Below are 21,203 nucleotides of genomic sequence, written 5' to 3' on the forward strand. Positions count from 1 at the left end.
GGTCACCAGCTAGCTTACAGTAGGTTGGTGATTCTACTTCAGTGCCTACATGAGCCTGAATGATGCATGGATGGGGCAACAAAGCTTGAAAGTTGCAATTTAACCTTAAAAATGTCAACTTAAAGCCCAACCAATCAATCATAGTCTTGTCCATCAGCAAAAATTACTTAAATTTAAACTGTTTGTACATTATCAGAGGCCTTCTGCTATCAGTCTAATCAAATAATTATGTCCATTAGAATACAATGTTGAAATGCAAAATACATTTTAATACTAGATCTTCCTCAATTTAAATTGAAACCTGACATGTTTGGTGTTACTGTTGTTTATTTCAGATTACTATATTGAGCAACACAGCACCTGTAATAAGTATTAACTGTGTGTCATGCCAAGCCAATGGACATTACTTCCTGACAAGAAGCCGCAGTGTCTCATTTGAAGGTGCTTGCATTGGCTGTAATACAGCAAGTCTTCAGTGGACAGTGAAAGAGAATTCAACTGGTACAGCTGATACAATTGACAGCACTAAAACAACAACAGACACTAATCAGATGAACTTTGTCCTTCTTAGCGGTGTCATACAAGATAATAAGGCTTATGTTTTTAAATTAGAGGCCACTGTTGGAAGTGAAACTGGGCAGGCTGAGATTGTTCTTGCACCAAGCTCAAAGCCTTCTGGAGGAATATGCACACTTAGTCCGTCGGCAGGTGTTGTTGCATTGACAGACACGGCGACTTACTCCTGCAGTAATGTGGTAGACTCGGATTCATTATCGGCTATATACTACAAAGTTACAGTTAGATCAACTACATCGTACAAGACCCCATACATTGCTTATTATGGTTCAAAATCTGTCAACAGTATTTTTGTGGTACCTTTCCCAGGAACCAATTACAGCAGTGTACAAATAGAGATCTCTGCCGTAAACTTCTATAGAGCTGAAACTGTCTTATATACCAGGTAGGTTATGTAACTTAACTTGTGTATTAAATAAGCATCAATTGGAAATTAATTCATCCCTGAAGAAGGCTATTGAATAGCCGAAATATAGGTCTTTAATAAAATTACTGAAACCTGACCCTCTTTTCATGTGTTTCACTTCCCTTATTCTTTTTATTGGAACTTAATTGTAAAGTATTGATTCTTAAAACTTAAGTTTCATTATAATTTTGTAATATAACACCTGCATTGAAGTACTAAAGATAATGTCATGTGAGACATTGATGTTTTAATTGACCTAAAAGGTACTGCGAACTTTCAAGCATTCTCCTAGTCCTAGATAAGTTAGCACTTGAATGTTGACATTAATTAAATATTTTTTGTCTCTCAGAACTGTATCGTTTGTTGCACCAACCTTATCAAGTAGTCAGGCTCACAAGACAGACTATATAGTGGATCAGATGTTATCCAATATGAAGACCATTGTGAGGCAGAATAACCCTCCACTTCTACTCCAGTACTGTATGTCCGTGCTCAGTTACCTCAACGATCAGTCAGAGAATAACGTCGGAACTCTAGCTCAACGAATGGCTATCCGTGATGTTATTATGAACTCCCTAAGTGGTCTCCCCTTAACTTCCATATACAACATTCAGCAGATGGCAACAGCTATAGAATATCTTGTTGTAAGTCAATATGTTCTGCTATAAGTTAAAAAAACAAAACAAATGTTACGGTGGAAAAGTTTTGTTCAGCTTTGCTGTGGCTATTATTTTAAAATTAGTTTAACTTTTAACTAATTTTATACTATTGATAATTATCTTATCAAAAGTCAATAAATTACTAAATAATTATAAATGTTAATTTTTGTAATGATTTTTTTTTCTTAATGTTTAAAATATCAACTTCATACATAAAATGAATATATTTTTATACTTAAATGTGCATAAAGAAATTGACAAGTTTGAAACACAAGTGACACTTTAAGTCTTTTCTTCATTGATTTACATGTGTACATGTATGTTTTCAGTTTAAATGTTCTTAATTCAAAAGTAAGTCTATATTTCAACATGTCAAATTCATATATTATTTATCTATGCTTATTGAATGCTGTTTTTATAGTACATTTTATCTTTCATTTTTCTCACCAGGAACATACAGAGGAGGTCTCTTTGGCCACACTTTCATCTGCTCTAAGTGAAATTGAGGCGATGACAGAACTTCTAGAATCTACAGTAAGCAGGGGAGACGATCAGCGAGACTATGACTCTAACACTTTGATTAAAGCAAATGCCAACATGCAACAGGCATTAAAATCTCTTTCAACAGTCACAAGTGACAGTGCTACTCTTGCCAAATTTGGCAGTCTTTCTGACTACGTTCTGCAGGTCAGTTCTAGTGTACAAACCACCTCGTACTCCAGTGATGAAGCCCAGACACAAGCATTAATCATTAAGAGCATGAAGTCAAGCACACAACTGTTGATATTGCCTCTCCTTGCACAGGTCGCTGATGAGAACCCAATACAGAAAGTAACAACTGATTACGAAGTCATGGCTCGACACGTTTCCACGGACAAGATTACGCAAAATCACAACAGCAATTTAGGGACATCTATTCAATTTCCGTCAGATATATTAACTTCTCGTTACACCGAACCTTCAGTATTTCAGATTGTTTACATCAGCAAGATTATTCAGTATAACTTTGGCTTCAGTAACCTCCTACCAAAAAATACGCTCTCGCTTACTACCAGTTTTTACAAGCCATCGGGAGACTCGGTCACAGTGGATAACCTTTCCAGTGGGAATGAAGTGATAATGTACATGTTTAAGAATAATGTTACATCATATCCAATCAATGACACAGCTTTTCACTACTCATCAGGATACGACCCGTTATTACATATGAATTATTCGAGCCGAACTCTGAGTCCTGATGCCAGTTTCGCAGTTAATGTTAACATGCCAACAGAAGCAGGTGTGGGAATTCATATTCAACTGCGTGGAAATTTCACCAGAGCTAGTGCTAAACTGTTTGCAACATTGTACAAGAATGATATCAAATTTAGTGAAACTGACAGCAATACGAATAAAAGACCGAAAACTATAGATAAAGCCATGATGGATGATCTTAAACACGATCACACAGCTTACACATTCTTCATATCACCAAGGTAACTGATGTAATACTCAAATGTAAGATATTTTAAGAAAAATGTCAATTTGGCTGTCTTGTAGACATATTAAACGTGTTTGATCCAGTTCACGCTTGCTTGACTGGAACAATGACCGTTATCATCATCATCATTATAACATATTTCCCAAAATTTTCTGAAACAAATTGAACGGTTCAAACATTCTATAGATTTTGAATCTTTTTAGCTCGACTTTTCTATGAAAAGGGGAGCTATCCTACTCGCCCCGGCGTCGGCGTCGGCGTCGGCGTCACACCTTGGTTAAGTTTTTCGTACCACCCCACTTTATTTCAGAAGTATTACAAGTATGGCTTTGAAACTTACCATACTTGTTCACCATCATAACCTCCATCTACAGACAAGAGTACATAACTCTGTCAAGGTTTTTGACAGAATTATGGCCCTTTTTTGACTTAGAAAGTGTATTGAGCTTGGTTAAGTTTTTTGTACCACCTCACTTTATTTCAAAACCATTGGAGGTATTGCTTTGAAACTGACCATACTTGTTTACCATCACGACCTTCATCAACAGACAAGAGGACATAACTCTGTCAAGGTTTTTGACAGAATTATGCCCCTTTTTTGACTTAGAAAATACATTGAATATGGGTAAAATCCACTTATTGCCTTAACCCTTTGAGATATTGCTTTGAAACTTTTAATGCTATTTCACATCATTACCCCCATCTGTACGCAAGAGAAGGTAACTCTGTCAAGGATTTGTTTTAAAAATTAAGGCCTTTTATCGACTTAGAATCTTGGTTAAGTTTTTAGTACCAGTCCACTTTTTGACTGAACTGTTTGAGATATTAATTTGAAAGTTGGAATACTTGTTTACAATCATGATTCCCAAACATGTCCAGGAGAAGGTAATTCTGTCAAAGATTTTATTTGAATTATGGCCCTTAACTGTCAATGTTTTGTATTATAGGCAAGCAGTGTTCAAGGGTATCACACAATTCAGTAAAATAATTCTTCACTAAATATCTTAATGCTCATGGCCATTGTTCACTTTAAAAATACAGAGATTCTTGTATTGCCTTTTACTGCAAAAACTTTTTTTATTGGCAAGCAATAAAAAAGTCGAGCGCGCTGTCTTACGGACAGCTCTTGTTTATTTCTATTGTCATATATTGTTTATTTTATTAAAAAAATTAGTTTTAATTATTTAAAGACTAATTATGGTACATTTCATATATTTCAGTGATTACTCAACTGACGATGCATTTAAAGTACATCTTCGAGTCTCGGAATCAACTCAAGTACTAGTTGGTGTTTATCTTACAAGATGTGAATTCTTTAATGAAGGTAATGAAGAGTGGGATAATGAAGGTTGCTTGCCACATCAAGATTCCATCGCAACATGCATCAAATGTGCGTGTAATCACATGACCTCATTTGGCGGGAGTTTGTTTGTGTCACCTGACGAGCTAGATTTCACAGACCTTTCTGTAAGTAAACTTGTTTTTGAAAATGTATTTTTAAAGTGCAAATTCAAATCCATTAGATTTTGTAAAATTGCTATTTATTGATAAACTGGTATTTGACTCAGATATAAACACAAATGCATATAGCACTTAAAGTAACCTGTAGAATTTCAAGTATTATGGTAACATAATGTGTAAATACAATGTAACATTATTTCATAGAAGACAAATCAACAAAATATACAGTCTACCTAAAAAAGAAGCAAAAAAATAAAGCAATATCACCATAAAGCAATGGTTTCTTTGCATTGCTAAATGTCAAACAACATTAACATATCTGTATAAAATTCCAAATATTTCTATACAAAGGTTTTCGTTTAGTGAAAAATTTTTAAATTTGTATCTATGACAACGGCAGGAAGTGGACTTTGCCTCAAACCCAGTGGCTATCATTACATGTAGTGTGATCCTGGGACTGTATATAATCCTGGTAGTAGCCTTCAGGAAACTGGATCTGATGGACTTAAAAAGGATCTCCCTCATTCCTCTCTGTGGTAAAGATGGCTCCTTCAAATATGAGGTTACCATAGTAACGGGGCGGTTACCAGGAGCAGGTTAGTATATGATATACCTACTATTGTGTCTATATATTAAAGTTTGGCTTGCACTAATTATGCTTATTTCTTTTTGCAGCTTTTATTAAAATTTCATTTTGGTTTTGTTCCTTTTTACATAAAAATTCAATTTGACACGTTAGTAGTTGTTCAAAGTTTTTCTGAATGTAATATTACATATATTTTCTGTACAGAAAGATTGTTGTTATATATAACAGGTACAACAGCTCATGTTGGTATTCGACTGGTCGGAGAGTACGGAAAATCAGCCCGTCAACATGTTATCAAATCTGGTGCATTCAAGCGGAACTGTTCTGACACTTTCATCATAGCTTATGATGTGAACCTTGGCGAGCTTAAGAAGATTCAAATATGGCACGACAATAGAGGCTCCTCCCCTTCCTGGTACTTGAGTCATGTGATCGTAAACGACCTTCAGACAGATCATAAGTTTTACTTTTTTGGGAACACATGGTTTTCACTTGAACAGGAAAATGGAACAATTCAAAAGGAGCTGAAAGTTGCAGGTAGGTTTACTCAGTATTATAACTGTGAAATAGTGAAGCTTACTGCAATGAAATGTTGCTGTTGGGGTGATTAAACATGGAAAAAATGAAAATTGTTACTAATTTCATTAATTGTGGCTTACCAATAAGCATTTACTGCAATTTACACCAACAGATGAGAAACTTTCATCATAAAATCCATGTTAGTAAGAAATCACATAAAGTATTTGTTAAACAGAATGTTAGCATGAAATTTTAGATCAATACTTACAATATTATTTTCTTTATTTTCACAGGCTCCAATGACATGAGTAAATTTAGCTACCGACTAAAGACAGCCATGTTTAACTCCCTTGCTGATAAACATCTATGGTTGTCTCTATTCAACCGTCCCGCTCAGAGTCGGTTCACACGTGTACAACGAGTCACATGTTGTGTCACAATACTGTTCACATTTGTTGTCGTTAACGCCATGTGGTATGGTTTACTAAAGAAGGACAACACAGAGCTCGGGTTAGAAGGTTTCGGATGGGAGGAAGTTGTTCTGGCAATGGTCAGTAACATAATGGTTCTTCCTATCAGTATTGGACTGGTGTATCTCTTCAAGAAAAGTCGATCAAAGGTAAATATAAAGTGTTCAATTGTTAGTAACCTAGCATAAGTATATTACAATTAAAACAGTTTATGAGTCAGTATAACTTTTTTGATTTGGAACACAGATTAAGAAATATTTACAAACTAACTGATCGAGGGAATTTGTTAAGAAAATAATCAAATGATCACACAGTATACATAACATGGCTGGACTGACTATAATTGAGGTCTATCCTATAATTATAGGTCTATAACTAGCATTAGCATAGTAAGTATTACGATAAATGATGCTGTAGTATAATGATTTATATCATAACTATTTCTATATCCCATTTTCTTGTATTCTTCAGCCTAACTTCTTTGACCATGTACACAAACCACAGACAGCTCAGACACTTGAGATAGAAAATCTGTGTGGGAACTCGCAGAGTGGATCATTTGAGAGTACAAACACAGGAGCCATACCATATGACCTTGAAAGGGAGAGTACCATCGATTCTGTCCCAGTAAGTTAACCTCCTTGCCTCAATAACTGTGAGTGAAACACTTACATCATGAGTAACAGAATCAAAATATGTTTAGATATTATAAACTGAATAATACAAAATTACGCTTTTCATTACATGTATTTTCAATCTTTATTAATCATTCTTCAAGTGTGATATCCTATTGGAACATAGTTATTGATAGATAAGATATTTCAGTTCAGATTAGCATTTTGTATTTTAAGCTCCCTCATATTTTGAATAACTTTAAAATCAGAATATGATAAAAAAAATCAGAGTGATGGTCATGAAAGAATTAAGTTGCTATTGGATACCAAAGAAGAAACAAGGTTGATACAAGGTTGTGAGACTGGTGTAATCCTATGATATCATCAATGACTTAAATCATAATTGTGTTACAATTATCTAGAAAATTCCATATGTAAGGATCAAAGTTATTGTGATTTGTCTTTAATTGTTTAAAATTCATAAAACAAAATTCTATGATTTTTTATCATACAGCATACAGCTGCAGGACTGCATCGTTCTCGACACGTGGCGAAGTCTCAGCGAGAAAACACAGACGATAGCATCATTCAAAAACGTCCGTCTGTTGCTGTAACAAAGGCAAGTTCTAAGTCACCATTGTGGAATGAAGATAACATCATGAAATGGCCTGAGTCAGTAAATTACGATGATGGTGCAGATTCACGTCCATCTACTGCCTCAACAATGGCTGCTGGACCGTCTGTACGTCAACCACCAGGAAAAGCTGGGGGGTCCACACCTGGAGCATCACGGAAGGTGTGTTTAAAAATAACTTTCTCCTAATGTTTAGATAAGCTTGCCTCCTCCTTAATTTAAAAAAGGATATTCAAATAGTAACTTAAAAAATTTTACTATTAAAAAAATTAGAGTCATGATTATAATTGCTATGTTTTATAATGTCATACTTTAATCATTCAACAAAGCATTCATGTACTAATATGACATGATGTTTTTTTCTTTCTTTATTTTGATTATCATGAATTTGAGAACTTTTGTATTGAACTTTAAGTCGAAGACGTTGAAGAAGGGTGATGCTGGACAGTTACTGGATGAACTGGATAAACTAGAACATGATTTGAAGGAGAGTGAATCTAGATCAGTTAAATCGAGTGGCAGTAAGAAATCATCAACCACTCTTAGGTATGTGTTACAACTAAAATAATACCTGACTGATATCACTTCACTCTTAGGTATGTGTTACAACTAAAATAATACCTGCCTGATATCACTTCACTCTTAGGTATGTGCTACAACTAAAATAATACCTGACTGATATCACTTGCTTATTTACTATCACACATCTTAGACAATTTACACCACTGAATTTGATAAATTGTCTTTGGAGCAGTCCACTGTTAGATTCAAACTTTGCGATTTATGTCTTCAGATTCAAATTATACCAAATGAAATTATATTTTATGATAACAAGCACATATTTCCTAATTCAAACTGTTGTGAGGAATAGCATTTCTAAATTCATTTTGTTTCAAAGGATATGGGGTATGAAAGATAAATATTGTATTGTTACGTTATAAATAAAGAAAAAGTAGTGTACTAAATATATATTTGATTCTGTTATAACAGACGGCCAACGATGCACAAGTCACAGTGGGGCAGTTTAGAAGATATTCTACACTCCGATGATGAGAGTGTAGCAGAAAGCAGTGCCAAGATGAGGAAGCGAGGATCTACAACCAGTCAGAGTACGATCGGAAAGTTCAATCCCCGTGCTGATCCTAGGATTAGCGGGTAAATATCATAATATGTATTATTACATTATGATATTGATAATTAAATATCATATATGCATTATTACTTTATCATATTGATATTTGAAATATCACAATATATATTTTTACTTTTTCATAATTATTGATATTTATTTAAAATATCATAATATGTATTATTACTTTATAATATTGATAATTAGAGTATTAAGTGACTGTTTCATAATATATTCTTTTTGTTTTGTTTTTTGGTATACCAGTTGTTTCAAGAATAAAATAAGAATACATTTAGTTCATGTTTCTATATGTTTTTGATGACTGTAAATTGTATTTATCAGAAATGGTGGCATGTGGCCTGAATCCCGAGAGTCTGTGATGAGTCGCGAGTCAGGCGGTAGGTCTGGCAGAGGTATAACTTCAGGACTTCGACGTAAGTTTCAGTTATTAGATTTTGCAGTATTTTTTTGTGTCTTTTTTTCTTTTGTTTAATAATGATAAATGTAAGGAAGTTTTCAAGACTACAATTTCAATTAACTTGATTATAACGCTTTATACTACGCTGCTTTCCATTATAATATGCTTACATTCTGATTCTAAATCATATCATACCTTTTCTTTTTCTCTTTTATTAGTTGTGTATATAAAACATATATATAGAACAGAATATTTCATACTTAAGTTTTGTTTTTGTTTTATTTTGTAGCGGGTTATTACAGTGAGATGACGATGGAATCTAGGGATATACCCGTACACAAGGAGAAATGCTCCCTACCACCATGGTGTATCTATATAGCATACACACTTTGTACCCTGCTTGTCATCTTCTCTTCCATCATTGTTATCTTGTACTGTTTCCGGTTCGGGTACCAGGAGTCTGTGAAGTGGGTCCTGGCATTGATTCTCTCCCTTGTTCTGTCCTTCCTTATCATTGAGCCACTCAAGGTGAGTGTTATACTAGTGGTATATACATGTAGTTATAACAACAATAGGTTGTGAGCTCCTAGGCTTTCACCCAGCCATCAAACATTATTTATTTTATTTACTCGCATATATAACGGACCGTTTATAAGACGGGGGGTAGTTATATAGTATAAAGTGTTATTATTATAATCAAAACACAGATATAGAGATTTTCTATAAAATTATAATGTTCATCGGGTAAAATGAATAAAAAAGATTAATGATACTTTGAGTAGAGCATGCTTCTGAATTTCAAATACTATTTGCTAAAATTAGAACCAGAAGTATTAGGCTATGAGTGGGTGAGACTTTTTCACTTAAAATTTCCTTTACTTTGATACCTGTCCTAAATTATGTTTGGTTCAGATCATTACTAGAGACTTTGAAATGAGACAAAAAGCATTTTTTGGTTTGCTTTGATAATGTAATGAAAATTTCTATCAGTAAACATGTAGTAAACATCTTTACTGTTATTTCATTTCAGGCATTGTTGATTGCCGTGTACGTGGTCGCCACATTTAAGAAAGTAGAGGAGGATGAGGATGAAGATTTTATTGACATTGAACCGACCTTCGACAACTCTAACGAAAAAATAAAGGTAAGAGTTTACTATTTTCGTATTCCTATATAATGATAAAAGCTTGTATATTAGCAGATAATGTTCTGATGGTCTACTGTATCCATAAATAGATTTAGAGTTACATTGAATAGTTACTTAGGATTTTTAAAAGCAAACTGAGACTTCTGTTGGAATGTTTAACCATTTTCTTTTTCATTGAAAGGATGTGAAATTCAAACCAATATCTGGATTTGCTTTGCTACAAGCTAAGGAGGAAGGCCGCAAAATCCACAGAATGAATGTTATGATTCGACAGTTTATAGCCTACGTATTCTACCTATGGCTGATCATGGTGTTGGTGTATGTGAACTTCCAATATGATACGTATCTGATGACAAAACACGTAGAAAATGACTTTATTGCACCTACAACCAATGACCATCTCAACTTTACCAATATAACCACGTAAGTTACAATATTATAATTTTAACAAGCAACTGTGGGAAGCGGCTGCCTCTCAAAAAAAGATTTTTATGAATGTTTTAAAAAAAAATCCTTTTTTTTCCTGTCTAATTTTATTATCTCCCTTTGAGGATTTTGGTGGAAATATCATAAAATTGTTTTCAAATGTGGACATTTTACTATTTTATTTCATTAGAAATTTACAATTCCATTTAAAAACAGTTTTTAATGTTACTTTGAACTTGATTGTGATTTAGAGTACTAAGTAAGTTGAATGTAATAATCTGTATTAGCAATTAAAAGAAGGGATTACTGATGCTGACTTTTGATAAAGGTATAATTAAAACAATCTATAATGGTGTTTTTGTCCAATTTCTGTTACAGTATAGACGAATTTTGGGAGTGGACAGAGACTGTATTTATTGATTCACTGTACAAAGAAAATAATACCCAGGATGAGGAACATGCGTTCCTTCTTGGAGAAGCCAGAATGAGGCTTATAAGGGGAGTTACAGGTAACTGTTATGATTTATTTTGTTCTATGTTACAAAAAGTGTGCAATACAATAAGTTTCCTACGGTCATAACTGCGTTTTTTTAAAGCAGCCGTGGAAATTATTACAACAGACTTTTTTTTTTAAAAGGTGGTCTCTTCATTTATGTGATAATCATAAGTATGTTTTTTTTTTAAACTGTTTTCACTCTTGGTAACATTTTCATATCTATAATAACTGTCTAATGTGGATGTCTTTTGCATAGATAAATACAATTCTAAATTTTGTGATTTAACTTGTCTAGCCAAATGTGAAGCAGCAAACGCAGCATCTAACCTCGGAGCCTCGTCTCTCACGGACCGCACTTGTTACGGACAGGGTAATTATGATGAGGATACTGACGACTATGCCGAAGGTTGGAACGACAGTAACTCTAACTACTCCTGGAGACATTACTCTGCTGGCGAGCTCGGAAGGTGAGTTGTCTCCCTTTACCTACCTTAAATTCTATTTATAATTTATATCCATGTTTGATTTTTCAATCATAATATTTCAAAATCACAATGTAATAAGAGAGATGTTTAACAAACTTAAATAGAAGTAGATCTAGGATAAAAGAAAATGTTTTGACCTAATTTTCTGCAATGTATGCAAAAGTTTCTTGACAATTCAATAAGAATGTTTTAAATGTTTAAAACAGTGACCTTCGTACATGTACATTTTATTGACCTTGAAATTAGAAATGTTGTTTGTTCACAGCACTCACAAGATTGGACATGTAGCTACATACGGAGGTGGTGGTTACCCACAAGGTCTCGGTACAACGTCTGCTGAGACTGACAGTATCATAGCCCATCTGAAGGACAAAGGATGGATAGATCTTCAAACACGAGCTGTCATCTTTGAATTTGCCTTATACAGTGCTGGCTCAGACATTACCTCAATGGTTGCTTTACTGGCCGAGTTCCCGCTCACCGGTGGCGTGATTACAAGTTACGAGATACAGAGTCAGAAACTACTCTGGTTCCAGAAAGATACAGTCGAACCTTTAATGGTTCTTGAGGTATTGACATGTTAATTAAATATGAATTGCATTTGAAATTATAGAAATTTAAAGTTGCCTTTTATGGCTCTTGATGTGTAAACATGTTAATTGAATATTAATTAATTGCATTTTCAATTATCGATATTTAATGTTACATGAAATGCAATTGATTAATGAAATTAATAGCATTATAAAAATATGTATTTTTTGTATTGTTTCAGTGCATTTTATTTTTGGTGATCATCTACTCTGTCATTCACTTGGCCTTACAAATCCGAGAGTGGGGTAAACAATTCTTCAAGGACATATGGAACTGGTATGAGATGTTGACCACATTAATGGCACTGGTTAGTGTGGGAATGTATATCGGCTGTGTAGTAGAGGCGACAAATACGTTCAACAGATTCCTCGACAATCAGACAGGATTTACGAATTACGAGCGTGCTATGTATGTACATGTTGGAATGAGATACCTGAATGCTTGGCTACTCTTCCTTCTAATGTTCAAGGTCAGTGACTTCAGTTATACATGTACTTTTATTGAACAATGGTTACTTGTACGGTTACTTTGAGAGATTTTTGATTACATACCTTAATGTATATTTTAGTTAGTTATAAGTAACAGGTGGAAAAGTAAAGTGCAGAGATGGAAATTAATGGTAAAGCATATGATGAAAGTTTCAATCAACTTGATGAGAAATTATTAAGTTAAGTAAGGCTTAAATAACAATGAATGATTTTTTTTTCCATACTATTATGGTAATGTATGATTTAATTTTCTGTTATGATTTGTTATAGAAATTAATTTTAGTTTGTAGCTTATAACCACACACAAATCAGTTCCTTGAACCATCCAGTACTAAACAGTTGGTGTAGTTTCTTGCTCAAGGAAACAACAGCCTCTGACGGGGCTTGAACCCACACAGCTAGAGATTATGAGATAACTACTGTGACTTGTTAACCACTTTGCCAAGCCGCCACATGTTATAATTGTTATATGATTTGTGTTATATTTTATTGTTAGGTTGTAAAGCAGATGAGATTTATCAAGTTTATGTACGTGTACGAGCGTACATTAAGCAGTGCCGTCAGTCACCTACTGGGCACCGGTCTCATCTATATCATACTACTTCTAGTGTACGCCCAGGTTGGATACCTGGTATGTCTTTAATGTTATATATAACTGCAGTTTTTTCTTTAGATTATGATTCTAGATTGTCTTGTAAGGCATAAGATAATATAATGTTAGTTACAAATGATTGTTGATAGACTGATAATAATTTTTTTTTTATAATACATGTAGCTGATTTGTTAGAATTGTTAAGGAAAACATTATTTGACAATTAATTTAAAATACATGAAACAATTTTCCCATGCTATTTCTAGATTAATTACAATGTGAAATTTATTAGCTATACTGTTACTATTAAGGTTTATCAAGAATAAAATGTTGAAGTATGAACTATTTTCATTATGTATGTTGGATTGTTTTTCTTGAAAATTTTAATAGATCTATATATATAACAAAATTATTAAAATTCAATATTTTATTTCAGATGTATGGCCGATTCGTCTCAGGTTTTGAATCAGTTGGTCATTCAATTACTACACTAATTGTAATGATACGTGGAAGTTTTGATTTCTGGCCAATGCTTGACTATCAACCAGTGTTTAGTCATTTTTACGTGTACTCGTACTATACTTTTGCTTATGGTATCATGATAGCTCTAGTCATTTCGATATTAACGAGCACATACAAGGTGATAAAGTCGCAGATGTACTACAAGGCCACGCTCGAGATGCAGGACTACGAGATGGTGGACTTCATGCTGAAGAGATTCAAACTTTTGACTGGTTTACAGAAACCTAAACCAGTAAGTAAAACCAGTCTGTTTTTTTTTTAATAAAGAAATATCACAAATCTGTTAAAAGCTGATGCACAATTTTATTAAATTTTCAATAAAAAATTTAAAAGATAAACAGATCTACAATTTTTTTTAACAATGGGCAAATATGGTAAGTATTTTGTCAGATTATGCAGTAACGTCAATTGTATTATGCCAGCATATTGTGTAAATTATGCTAGAAAGTTCTACAACTTTGTATCTGAATGTTTCAGGCATTTCGTCGGGTACGTTTCCCAGGGTTACCATCAGTGTCTAGTCGAAGTTCATCCAGTTATTCTAATCGTAGTGCAGAACCATTGCCGAGCGAGGAGAGTGTTACAGGGCCGCAGTATTCAGAAGTTAAACTGCGTAGCATGATGGCCAGACTGGGACCAACATGGCAAGCTGTACTCAGAAGAATGGACAAGGTAAAGTTTCGTTTTAATTTCATTTATTTTATACATTTGACCGAATGTCATTTTTTTGTATCAGATGTTTCGTTATAACTTATTTTTATTTTTCTGTTGCAAGAATTTTGCCAGTTATAAGTGATTTTTCTGTGATTTTGTTGCAAGAATATAGCCAGGATTAATCGGTGTTTCTGTGATTTTGTTGCCAGATTGTTGCATTAGATGATGAGGAAGAAAGTCTAGTCAAAAAAGCAGATGATGAAATGAAGAATTTGAATTGGAAGTGCCGTATAAATGAGATTGAGCGGCAACATAAAGAACTATTAAGCTGGCAGAACCAGCCATCAACTTCTGATAAACCTCCTCTAGGAGATTCAAAGCTAAGACAATCAATTTTAAAGAGGCCTGGAGCCTCAAAAGACAATCAGGATAGAAAGGCACCTGCGACAGTGTCAGGTGCTCAGATTCGGACTGCAGCCTCGACCCCTGCAGATGACGGTAATGGTGCGCAGGGTCGACGGCCGTTAAGTGATCAAGGTGTTCGTGTAGAGCCAGCCTCGACGTCAAAGAGGCGTGCGTCTTCCAATGACAAGTCCAAATTACAAACATTTTTCAGAAGCATTAAGCCATCAAAATCAGCTTGGAACAAATGAGCTGCAAATCACATTCATGGTCAGTCTTAACTGTAATAAAATATTAGTGTAAAAAGATTTAAGGGACATCACTCTTATAGTAACTAGAAACAGAGTTGTTGTCCATAGAAATGTGATTTACTAGAATGCCAAATAAAGTAATTCAATGTCTTTCATCGACTGTATGAGGAGGTATATGTGAGAAAAAAGACTCGCACTTTTGTGAAACAAGCTAACATAGTGGACAGCTTCCTGATAGATGGTTTAGTTCATAGTTATTTAGAAAAACATTCCAAAGTGCATGTAATATTACACTGTGTCTTAACTTACTGCTGATACTATTTTATATGTGATAGAAGTTTATTTTGTTACTGTCTTGTTAAACCATTTACATGTGTAGAAGGATTCATAAAATTCTTTTTGTATGGCAGTTTATTGTGATACTTTTATGTGCCAAGATGATATGTTGTTATTTTATTTTTCTCTCATGGATTTTCTCATGTTTCTTTTTTATTGTTGTCAATTTTCAATTAGTGCTCACTTTTATTGTTTTACTATTGTTCATGTCCCAATATAGGCAATTCTATGTGTGCATTTCATAAGGATGAGGAGTAGCAGAAATACCCAATGGAATTGTCTGTTACATCTTGTTACCATAACAACTTTGTAACATGCAATATCATTGGCTAAAATGTTGTGGGGGTATGTAATTTGCTAGTCTCATGATAACCATGTAATATGAATTCCAGAAGTGCTAAATATAACCAATATTAACCAAATCACCATTACAGTGTATGCTAAACTGAATTATAAATTTAAAATATTGTCTCCATATGTGCTGCCCCCTGGTGCTGTGCTGTATACTATTGTTTTAGCTCATTTTGTATATTTTATATTATTTATTATTACTGATATATTTTAGTGCCTTGTACAAAATATTATAACATATCTGAAACTTCAAGGAAACATTTTTCGATGTATATCTACATTATTTTCCATACAAAATATATATATAATAATAACATCAAAACAGTTTACTATCAACTTTTTATGTTACCCATTATTAATTAGATATTCTTTTATTTAAAATCAGAAAGGCACTTTACAAAGAGTTTGATATTTTCTTCAAGAAGCATTAAAATTTTGTGTTATAAACCGAATACCTTGTGTTTATAAATCATTTCAAGTGAAATCCTTCTGTTTTTTTTTTTTTAAAGTGAAATGTAACTGTACTATCTCTTGTATTTTTTCCCACAAATATTTGTATATTTTCTTATATTCCACAATGGATATAATTAACTTTATAAATCCTTTACTACTAAGTAGTTGTTTTTATATAATCTCACATATCTGTTTACAAAAACATATCATTGTAACATAAACAGTTCAATACGTTTACAATCACAAAATTTCCTTCATTTTTGTTTTTTTTTAACATTTTTATTTTTTTGTGCTGTAAATAGCTCAACACAAAAGGTTGCCTGGGTAACAAGCCAAAGTTGACAATGTAGAATAGAATTTGTTTCTTTCTCTTGGATGTAGGTATTAATAATTTACATAAACGTACATATATTTTCAACGTACATGTAAGTAATACATTTTTTTTTCCCTAACAAATAACTTTCCTAGTATAACTTATATATTTTTAATTTTGCACCAAAATATTTTTGATTTATTATTATTTTCTGGGGTTTATTTCTATCACCTAAACTAACATTATTTTGTAATTGATTTGAAAATTATTTCTTGGTTACTTGTTATTTCAGGGGTAAACCCTTATACTTTTATCTCAGATGTAAATTTGATAAAAAAAAAAAAAAGAAAATTTTCTTTTAGTTTAAACAATATTTTATTGATAAACCACACATTTACATAATAAATTACATAAAATAAAATTTACGGATTGAGTAGGAAGCTTGAAAAAATTTTCTTTTGTGTAAAGGTTAGGACTACTTTCTAAAATGCCAGGACTTTTATAGGAACGCTCAAACATGTTTAACGCCAAAATACAAAAAAAAAGATTAAACTTTTTTTTTACTTATAAGTTTAGTTAAACTATCTTTTTACTATGCAATTAATTATTTTTGATGTAGCAGGAAAAGTATCAATTGCATGTAATGACCTCTTGTATATCATTTTTATACATTTTAACCATTAATGATCTGTTGGTATTTTATTTCATTTTTATTAAAAAGGAAAAAAAAAAATTTGATGTCAAAGCTTGATACATATGAATAATTATTATATATATATTAATACAACAAAATCCAAATTGAATAAATTTACAATCCAACTGGTATCTATTTGCATCAAGCTGGCAATTAACAATTAACACTGGCATCAATTTACATCCAACTTGAACCTTTTTGCCTGACGCATCTCATATAATAATTGAGCCGCGTCACGACAAAACAAACATAATGCATTTGCCACCATCATGGATCCAGACCAGCCTGCGCCTCCGTGCAGTCTGACCAGGATCCATGCTGTTCGCTATCAGTTTCTCTACATGTAATAGAGTTGGTAAGCGAACAGCATGGATCCTGATCAGACTGCATGGATGTGCAGGCTGGTCTGGATCCATGCTGGTCGCAAACCCACTATGTTGGTTTTGTCATGACGCGGCTCGTATATAAATCATCTATTGGTCTAATGATGGGAGTATTATATAGCATATTACACTTATATCCACTGGTTATACCATACAGTATTATTTTGTATATTATAAGTGTTGTAACATCTAGTGAACTCAATTTTTTTTTTCGAAATTTTTTTTAAAGTTTTGTATAATATTTTTCAACACAAAAGATCAACAATTAATAAAATTTTGTTGCTAAATTTATGTACCATGTACTCATTGTGTCTATAGAGTACCTGAGTACAGTACACAAAGGTTTATGGATATGTCCATGGTAATTTTATATATATATATAAAAAAAAATCCGCCCATCAAATACTATGTTGTACTTGAAAATTTCACAATTTTTACTAATTTTTATAAAAATCCGTCCATAGACTATTGTTATTGTTATAATTATTATTATGTATTTTAATCAGTAACCATTGAAACTTGTTAAAAATATTTTAGAAGAAATATTGTAAATATTGGAGATATATTTTCAAGATATTTTATTTATTCATGTTACCATAGTGACAAAACTTTTGCTGTCAGGACATCCATTAACTTTCAGACAATTTCAATTCAAAATATTCATCATAATTATAACTACTTATTTTGTTTCTTTTTTTATTAAAGGTTAATAATCAAGTGAATATTTTTTACCGCTATACATTTTTTTGAAACAACATTGTAGATGTACATGACAAATCTTGTTTGTTACTATGGTATCTTGTTGAACACCTTGGATACAGTCCATTAGACGATGGTCATGCATTATGTTTGCATTTTGACTGAATAAAAACATCTCAAAGTACCACAAATGTGTTACTTATCTGTTGGTTTAAACATATTTATTTAAGCTCGATTGTGAAATAAGTTCCTGCAACTTATATTAATCTTTTTCGAGTCCAGTTCCTGGATCCAACCAGTACCGGTGTCATATGAAGAAATATTGTTGTGACCAGAGTAAGGCTCGAACCCATGGTCTCTGGGTTGAGAGGCAGACACCTTAACCACTAGGTCAGCGCTCCCCTTTTACTTATCTGTTGAAATTATTCCTCCTGGTATTTCAATTAAAACAAAGAATTGACACAATTTAACGCCACTGCAAGAAACATAAATCAGCTGCTTGCCTTCAAAACTGACTTAGTTGATTTATTTCCCCCCCATTCATCATGTCAACAAAAATATAATATACATACTGAGTCTTATGGGAACTTATGGTCCACAAATTAGAATAGTATTTCCTTTATTCGTTTATTGAGATTTTACATGCTGCAGCCAGAAACAATGAAATTTAGCCTGCAACATTGTGACATGTTAAATGACGGTAGACAGACGTTTCACTATTGAGACGGTTCACACCAAGACGTTTCACTCCCAAATGGGAGTGAAACGTCTTGAAGACATTTCACTCCCATTTTATACCAAAATTATTTTGAAACTTATGATATACTACAATAGACCTTAATTTTACGAAAAAATGAAAGTTTGTATGTTATAATTTTTAAAGTTTTATTATTTTATATTTTACTTGATTATATGATATCTTTTCAGATATTTATTCTTATTTAGGGAAGGATATGCATATATGACCGGATATAATTGTATGAAAGTTGCAGTTCTCTAAAGATGTTAATGATAATAATTTATAAGTGATTTTCTTTGCATTAAGTATATTTTTATATCAATTCAATATAAAAAAAAAATTCTGCAGATAATCTTACATAATATATTAAATATGATTATCTGATCAAATATTATTTTATTTTTGTTATAATTTACAACATAAACTAATTAACTTATGGAGGAGTTTCTGTTTCCATGACTTTGGTTTTAATTGGCTGAACATTGCCTAAAAATAGTTCAATGGTCCAATAAACAACTAATTAATAACTGTTGATGCTAAAGTGCAATGTTTATACAACTAATTTAATGGTCATGTCAAACTGTTAATTGATGGTCTCAGTGTTTATACAACTAACTAGGTGATGAGATTACTGTTAACACCACAATTATCTAAGTTTGTTTAATGGCTACTGTTCAATAAATTGATAATTTCCGTATTGAAACCAACATTTTTACTCATAATAATTAACAGGAATTCTTCAAAACACTGTTTAAACGGAACAAAATTCACTTTTCTGAGCTGATACTATACTGTATAGATTATGATTAATTACACATTCTGTTATATTTCAGAAAAATTATACTTTTATAATCATTCTTCAAATTCATAAATTCTTCTAAACAATACTCTCAAATTCAACAAAATGAATCATTAAATTGAATTTCCCCTTCATAATGAAAATAAATTTTCTTAATAAAAACATCTAAAAAATTGGGAGTGAAACGTCCATACAATTGACAAAATGGGAGTGAAACGTCTAGGTGTGAACCGTCTTGGGAGTGAAACGTCTCAATAGTGAAATGTCTTGGGAGTGAAACGTCTGACATTCTTAAATGACCTTTTAGGTTTTTATCTTGCCCATTTCAAAATACTTTATGGCACATCTATGATGACCCTATCTAGTTTTACAATATTCTGGGACATATTATAATCTGACAAGCAACTGGGGATTAGCACCATGTTATCTTTTCTTCCAATAAGCCACATATGCAACCATTTTGTCATGTTGACCATTGTAAATTGATATTTCTTTGTCTGTAGTAAATGTTGTAAAATAAGAGAAATATAACCCTACCCAACTGGTTCAAGATATTATAGTCCTTTTGTATCTGAATGGTTCTTACACGATGTTCTGAAAAATGATCAACGAAGGTGGTTTTTTGTTATAATCATATCAATATATGATATTAACACTACACTTGTGGATCAAATGGGTCCAAATTTGAATGTTAACGTAAGTACTTTAACCTAGTTGCTAGTTGCTTACTCTGTTATATGTCCCAGTATATAAGCAGGTCAATGTCTGACTTACCTTTTTTGTCACAGACGTAAGAAAATAATCGAAATATATTTAGGTATGACAATTTAATTTAGGCTTATTATGTCTCAATTCTAACTGGATTACTTTTATGAAAGAATATCAAAATTACTGTAATACAAAATGACAGCGTCATCATCAAGCCATTTTGGATTTTCAACAAGAGCAGGGGATATATTCAATAATGGACAAAATAATTTTTAGATTGGTAATAATATTCAGTTGAAAAAGGTCTTGCTCAAACAACATGTACATAAACTTCTTTATTGCTCATAATGTACATGGCATTAATACATTATATTCTATAGCTAAAATATAATTTTAACAGATTACAATGTTTATAAATTAATCTTTATTACATACAATTAGTCCATTTACACATAACACAGCTTTAATTGAATTAAAACCATACACATAATAAGACAAATTGAAAAAAGGTATACATAAAATAATTTCATACTTTTAAAACATAAAGCACAGGTTCACCTTGTCTAAAATGAAGTATTTCATTTCCCCATTACATTTGTACTAACATATATGCAGACCTTGTGTATAAACCTTGATTATGTAGCTTAATAAAAAAATGTTTTAAATCTTTGAAGAGATAATTGGCTCAACATAATGTGGTGATTGGCTAAACTTAACAACTT

General features: G+C 32.5%; 1 protein-coding gene across 5 annotated transcripts in view; it reads left to right on the forward strand.

The window, feature by feature from the left end:
- The window catches only part of LOC132751936 (polycystin-1-like), an 81,294-nt gene extending 65,304 nt beyond the window's left edge, over positions 1–15,990 (forward strand). For all 5 annotated transcript variants that reach the window (XM_060742157.1, XM_060742155.1, XM_060742158.1 and 2 more), the window contains 23 exons: positions 336–961; positions 1,332–1,626; positions 2,092–3,116; positions 4,342–4,588; positions 4,983–5,178; positions 5,397–5,705; positions 5,981–6,306; positions 6,629–6,784; positions 7,286–7,567; positions 7,821–7,951; positions 8,396–8,560; positions 8,877–8,968; positions 9,242–9,480; positions 9,983–10,096; positions 10,281–10,522; positions 10,904–11,034; positions 11,317–11,488; positions 11,772–12,075; positions 12,279–12,566; positions 13,082–13,216; positions 13,614–13,931; positions 14,177–14,371; positions 14,563–15,990. In XM_060742157.1, coding sequence (XP_060598140.1) covers positions 336–961; positions 1,332–1,626; positions 2,092–3,116; positions 4,342–4,588; positions 4,983–5,178; positions 5,397–5,705; positions 5,981–6,306; positions 6,629–6,784; positions 7,286–7,567; positions 7,821–7,951; positions 8,396–8,560; positions 8,877–8,968; positions 9,242–9,480; positions 9,983–10,096; positions 10,281–10,522; positions 10,904–11,034; positions 11,317–11,488; positions 11,772–12,075; positions 12,279–12,566; positions 13,082–13,216; positions 13,614–13,931; positions 14,177–14,371; positions 14,563–15,006 — 6,432 coding nt within the window. In that variant the 3' untranslated portion in view covers positions 15,007–15,990. The remainder of the gene's footprint in view (positions 1–335; positions 962–1,331; positions 1,627–2,091; positions 3,117–4,341; positions 4,589–4,982; positions 5,179–5,396; positions 5,706–5,980; positions 6,307–6,628; positions 6,785–7,285; positions 7,568–7,820; positions 7,952–8,395; positions 8,561–8,876; positions 8,969–9,241; positions 9,481–9,982; positions 10,097–10,280; positions 10,523–10,903; positions 11,035–11,316; positions 11,489–11,771; positions 12,076–12,278; positions 12,567–13,081; positions 13,217–13,613; positions 13,932–14,176; positions 14,372–14,562) is intronic.
- Positions 15,991–21,203: the final 5,213 nt, after the last annotated feature.

This window comes from Ruditapes philippinarum, unplaced genomic scaffold (assembly GCF_026571515.1).
Source record: "Ruditapes philippinarum isolate M1 unplaced genomic scaffold, ASM2657151v2 ctg533_1_1_1_1, whole genome shotgun sequence".
Taxonomy (NCBI): Eukaryota; Metazoa; Mollusca; class Bivalvia; order Venerida; family Veneridae; genus Ruditapes; species Ruditapes philippinarum.